Below are 6,110 nucleotides of genomic sequence, written 5' to 3'. Positions count from 1 at the left end.
ACCGTTGTGAAAATGAAACGTTCAGGTCGACCGAACCCAGGACTTCCGCTGCCGTGGATCCTGAAATTTCAACGCGTCGAGCACCATCGCATGCGCATGCACATGCACATGTTTTTGGCCAAGGTTTCACTGGCAATGTCAAAAGTGGAAAGACGTAAACGACATACTACTATACTTGTATGTTAATTAAGGTCCGGCTACAAGTAGTACGTGGTTATGCACTGATAACTGCTCACACTATGACATGCCGATTTGGTTATGATCCGATCCCTTGCCCTTAACGAGGAGGAGGGTTCCACCTGTGATCAATTTTTCCATCATGGTTGACGCTGTGCCGGCAAATTAACCCTTGTCCACTCCACACCTAGAAAGAGGAGCGAGTCACGACTTTCCCGTTCAGCGCTACGGTTGGAATCGCCCTACCCGGAGCTTCACGTACGTCGTCGGTCGTTGGTGGCCTCGAGATCCATCCACAGTTTTACTCTAGCTCGGGTCGAATCTGTCCAAAGTCTACAATTTCACGGCTTCTCACACTAGTGCTACTCTAGATTAGAGCCATCACGTCAGATTGTTGGGGCATTGATCTTGAGATGACATAGCATATCATCCACTCCACCGTCCACCGCCACTGCACTAGAAAAGCGACGTCTGCGGTTGGAGTGGGGTATCGCGTCGGAGATGCTGTAATAACACCGGAGCGGCCTGAGAGAGAATGGTCGTACGCCGATCCATGGAGTCGCCGCAGCACAAGGGCCAGCGTGCCAAGGTTGACCCACCAAATCCCAGCACCGGAGCAAACATTGTACGCGGCTCTTGCCATACGCGAGACCAGAATTTTCCGACGGCCCCCACCGAATCAACCCAGTCATTCAGTCAGCGGCAGAAACTTTCGAGTCAGAACTCAGAACCCGAACAAACCGCACCCATGCACGACGCTTGGCGCAACAATCCCCACTACTCCACGCGCCGGTCGGCACGCACCCGGGCATGCCACTGTCACCGATCCGATCAATTCAAACCCAGCCAAAACCCCCACCAATGAGGCCACAAACACCAAGAAGAAGAAAACTCCCGCGGGTTGACCCCTCCCCGCCCCGGCGCCGGCCCGCCCCACGCCCCACGACCCACGACCGCCATTTGCGGCCTCGCCCGCGCCACACGACTTAACTAATCCGACAAGAGCCTCCCGATCAGCGGTGCAGAGCAATATACTACAGCTCCAAGAACTCACTCTCTTTCCGTTGTTAACCCACGACCTTTTTTTTTGAGACAAGTTAACCCACGACCTCAATCCTCCCCTAATCCAACCAGCGAGCACGAACCAGCGAGCACGACTATTAATCGCGCCCATGTTGCACCGGGCCTTCTTCTAAAATCCGGTTCCCCTGCCACCACTGCCACTGCCACGCCAATTCTTTTTCCTCGGCCCGCGCGCCCGCCCGCCCGGGATGCTCTCCTCCATGCCGAGGTGAGCACCGCTGGCCACCCCACTCGGCGGCCATGCGCGCCCTCCCTCGCCGCCTCAATAAGATCCTTCTTTTGCGCGGCTCCATTCTTTTACTACTGTTTGACTGCAATAGTGTAGTATTTAGTACGTTCCGCGATTCGGGTTCCATGAGCTGGGATTCTCCGCCGTGCAGATCCGGGTCCTTCGAGGCGGGGCTCAGGGCGTCCTCCTCCTCGTCCGTTACGCTCTCCTCCACCCCCAACCCCAAGCCCTCCCCTCGGTTCCACCGCAGCCGCTCCACCGCCGGCGCCTCCAAGGCGCCCCCCTCCCCGGAGGTACGTACCGGCCCTCGCCAATTCATTTCCCCCTTACGTTACCTTCCAAGCCTTTGCCGTAGCCTGATCGCAGGCTTTATTTGCGCTCTGTCTTTAACGGTGGTTCTTGGTTTACTACTGTCCGCCCGGCAGAAACGTCGCGGCATCACCGGCGGCGGAGGCGCGATGCCGACGCCCACGCCGGCGCAGCAGCGGGTGGCGCAGCTGGAGGAGGAGCTCAAGAAAGAGCGGGGTGACAAGGATCGGGTGGTGCAGCTCGAGGAGGAGCTGAGGAGCGAGCGGGAGGACAAGGCGCGGGCGGTGGAGGAGCTCGACCAGCTCAGGAGGAGGGATGGCGGCGCGGAGAAGGCGCGGGTTTTGGAGCGGGAGGTGGAGAGGGCCAAGGAGTCGGAGCGCAAGATGCTCGAGTCCCTCATATACCAGACCAAGCAGCTGGAGCAGACCAAGATCAGCCTGGAGGAGGCCAAGCTGGAGATGGCCGCGCTGCAGCAGAGCAACCGGAGCCTCGAGGCCCGGCGCGGCGTCATGGACCAGCGGAGCGTCAAGGACCTCATGTTCGGCGGCGCGGACGACGAGATCAGGGCCCTGCGCGGTGAGCTCCGGGCGGCCATGCAGGGGGAGGAGCGGAGCCAGAAGGCGCTGGACGACCTTTCCCTCGCGCTCTCCGACGTCACCATGGAGGCCAAGCAGGTCAAGCGCTGGCTCTCCGACACGCAGGCCGAGCTGGAGGCCGCCAATGCCGAGGCCGCGCGGCTGCGCGGGGAGCTGGCCGCCGCCGAGACGCGGCTGCGGGAGCAGCACCGCTGCAGGATCGAGGCCGAGGAGTCGGCGGGCGCGTGGGGCGACAAGGAGCGCGTGTTCCTCGACTGCGTGCGCGCCGCCGAGGAGGAGGTGAACCTGGCGCGCCAGGAGAACACCAAGCTGCTGGAGTCGCAGCGCGTGATCCGCGACGAGAATGCCCGCCTCCGCGACATCCTCAAGCAGGCCGTCGGCGAGGCCAACATCGTCAAAGAATCCCTCGAGCTTGCCCGGGCCGAGAACGCGCGGCTCAACGACGTGGTCGCCGAGAAGGAGAGCGCGTTGCAGAGCCTCCGGCAGGAGTACGAGTGCATCAAGGTCAGCGAGGCCGCCGCGCAGGGCAGCCTCAAGGAGCTCAACAGCCTGCTCGCTGCCACGACGACGACGGCGTGCGGCACCCCCGTGTCGGCGGCCACGACCGCGCCCGCGGCGCCGGAGTGCGGCTTCGACCAGCAGCACCTGCCCAACGGGCGCCTCGTCGCCAGCGCCAAGGGGACGCCGGAGACGGCGTCGCGGCGCTGGATGACGGAGAAGCCCAGGACACCGGGCGGGCGGAGCTACTCGATCGGCGAGCCGGGCAAGTTCAAGGGCGTGGGCTACTCGCAGTCGGCGAGGATGGGGAGCCTGAACCCCAAGGACCGGATGTTCGCGTCGCTCAGCAACATGGCCGACCTCAAGTCGGCCGCGGCGGACGCGGCCATGGACGACTACGACGACGACGACGAGTTCGACCACATCGCCGAGAGCCACTACGTGGGCATGGAGCACTCCATGAGCGGCAAGAAGAAGCGGCCGATCCTTCGCAAGTTCGGGGATCTCTTCAGGCGGAAAAGCTTCTACAAGGCGAATTTGGCGCCAGTGCACACTTGAATTTGATCGCCCCATTGTAATGTAATGCATCATGTAGTTTTGATTTGTTCATTTAAATACTTACACGACCAATGAGATGTTCTTGCATCTATCTAACTGTTTCCTTCTTTTTGCGCTGAAATTTGGAACGGTTTGTAAAGTCGCTATCACTTGTCCGACTGACACTTTTTAGGCTGAAAGATGAAGAGATTGATGTTTCACATGTCTGATGTACATGCTGGTTGAAAAGATGGCATTTGAAGGGGACACAGTGATGCGATTGGAAGAAGGTGCAGCCACTGACAAGTCGTAACGTGTTTTTTTTTCCTTCTACACGTGAGTTTCTAGAAGCACGAAGGCAAGTCAAATCTCGCCATTTGTCAGTGGCTTAGTGAAGGCAAGTCAAATTTGGCCATTTGTCAGAGGTTCAGTGCAGGTGCTGTTTACAGTAGTAGTATACCTGATGTTGTTCGTTGGTCAGAAGAAGAATGGACACTGGAACATGATCGGAGCCTTCCTTCCACGTGACAGACATGGCTTTGGAATACATTTTGCCATTCTGGCACCATTATTTTTCCTTCGGTTTGCATGTAATGTCAACATTGCTTGTGTGCATCTTAATTATATAGAGGTCAGGTGTAATTCCTAAAAAAAATAAGTAATCAAGCACCTCTTTTCGAAAAAATGTAATGTCAATAAAATGAACGCATACCAGAAAAAGGCCTCGTTGAATTGTCGCTTATTTACATCTTCCTGATGCCTCCGAGTTCAGCACTCTTACTAGTCCACCCTCTGAATTGTCTCTTCTTTACATCTTCGTTGTTCTCTCTGACTTTAACCTGGATTCACTCGTGTGGTAGCCTCGTACAATTTCACACCAAAGGACAAGCAAAACTGTGAGTTATTTACCCAAAACCATCATATTTTGGGCTAGGGTAATGACTTGGTACCACAATTGAACCAGGGCACAAAAAACCACCGGTTCTGCGCCTAATGTGTAACGCGAATCACTGATGCTTAAATTTGATCGTGGAAACAGCGAAACCGACAGGTGGGATCCGCCCATCGGGACAACGTGGCATGCCAATCTGGACAATTCGCTAAGGTGGATGTAGGTCCCATCTGTCATACTCACACACCTCCTTCTTTCTCATCTCTATCTTTCTCTCTCTCTCCAATCAGCCACACAGAGGACGCCGCCGGTGGCCACGCTCAGGCCGGACCCATGCTGCCTCCACTGCATGGTCGGCCACCACGGCCATCCCCGTCGGCAGCCGACGCCTGACGAGCCGCTCTACCCCGACCATCAACCTTCTCCTCTCATCCAGGGCGCTTTGGTGATGCGTGCCTCGCTGTAACGCCCTCGATGCGGCTATATCTCCCACGTGTCGAAGCACGACTTAGAGGCATAACCGCATTGAAAGCAATGTCGCAAGTGAGGTAATCTTCGCACAACCCATGTAATACATAAGGGAAAGAGATACATAGTTGGCTTACAATCGCCACTTCACACAATTACATGAATAAAGCATTACAACATCCAAATACAATCAAGGCCCGACTACGGAACCAAAATAAAAGAAGAACCCCAAATGCGACAAGGTCCCCGATCGACCCCAACTGGGCTCCACTACTGATCAACTAGAACGAAACAACATAAAGGACAAGATCTTCATTGAGCTCCTCCTGAGCTTGGTTGCGTCACCTGCTCGGTAACATCGGCACCTGCAAACTGGTTTTGGAAGTATCTGTGAGTCACGGGGACTCAACAATCTCACACCCTCGCGATCAATACTATTTAAGCTTATAGATAGGGTAAAAGGTATGAGGTGGAGCTGCAGCAAGCGACTAGCTTATATGGTGGCTAACATACGCAAATTAGAGCGAGAAGAGAAGGCAAAAGCACGGTCGAGAATTTATGATCAAGAAGTGATCCTAAAACAACATACGTCAAGCATAACTCCAACATCGTGTTCACTTCCCGGACTCCGCCGGGAAGAGACCATCACGGTTACACACGCGGTTGATGTATTTTAATTAAGGTCAACTTCAGGTTTTCTACAACCGGACATTAACAAATTCCCATCTGCTCATAACCGCGGGCACGGCTTTCGAAAGTTCAAATCCCTGCAGGGGTGTCCCAACTTAGCCCATCACAAGCTCTCACAGTCAACGAAGGATATTCCTTCTAGCGGGAAGACCCGATCAGACTCGGAATCCCGGTTACAAGACATTTCGACAAAGATAAAACAAATCCAGCAACACCGCCCGAATGTGCCGACAAATCCCGATAGGAGCTGCACATATCTCGTTCTCAGAGCACACTCAGATGAGCTCTCCATACAACTAAAACCAAACCTCGAGTTTCCCCGAGGGGGCGCTGCACAGGACTCCAGTTTGGACCAACACTCAGAGGAGCACTGGCCCGGGGGGTTAAAATAATGATGACCCTTGAGTCTGCAGAACCCAAGGGAAAGAAAAAGGCTAGGTGGCGAATGATAAAACCAATGTTGGGCATTGCTGGAGGAGTTTTATTCAAGGCGAACTGTCAAGGGGTTCCCATTATTACCCAACAGCGTAAGGAACGCAAAATCCGGGAACATAACACCGATATGACGGAAACTAGGGCGGCAAGAGTGGAACAAAACACCAGGCATAAGGCCGAGCCTTCCACCCTTTAC

At 55.3% G+C, this 6,110-nt stretch overlaps 1 protein-coding gene across 2 annotated transcripts; it reads left to right on the top strand.

Annotated features, from left to right (window-relative positions):
* Positions 1-1,090: 1,090 nt before the first annotated feature.
* LOC119355312 (WEB family protein At4g27595, chloroplastic-like) lies at positions 1,091-3,541 on the top strand. Of its 2 annotated transcripts, XM_037622102.1 has the most exons (3): positions 1,091-1,468; positions 1,641-1,782; positions 1,915-3,541. In XM_037622102.1, the coding sequence occupies exons 1-3, from the start codon at positions 1,449-1,451 to the stop codon at positions 3,448-3,450; spliced, it is 1,698 nt and encodes a 565-aa protein (XP_037477999.1). In that variant the 5' UTR covers positions 1,091-1,448; the 3' UTR covers positions 3,451-3,541. The 2 variants fall into 2 exon arrangements, with proteins under 2 accessions (XP_037477999.1, XP_037477998.1); XM_037622101.1 differs by having other exon boundaries at positions 1,091-1,782.
* The last annotated feature ends 2,569 nt before the right edge of the window (positions 3,542-6,110 follow it).

Source organism: Triticum dicoccoides, chromosome 2A (genome assembly GCF_002162155.2).
Source record: "Triticum dicoccoides isolate Atlit2015 ecotype Zavitan chromosome 2A, WEW_v2.0, whole genome shotgun sequence".
NCBI lineage: Eukaryota > Viridiplantae > Streptophyta > Magnoliopsida > Poales > Poaceae > Triticum > Triticum dicoccoides.
Note: the sequence above shows the minus strand (reverse complement) of the source record. Positions and strands in the feature narration are given on the sequence as shown.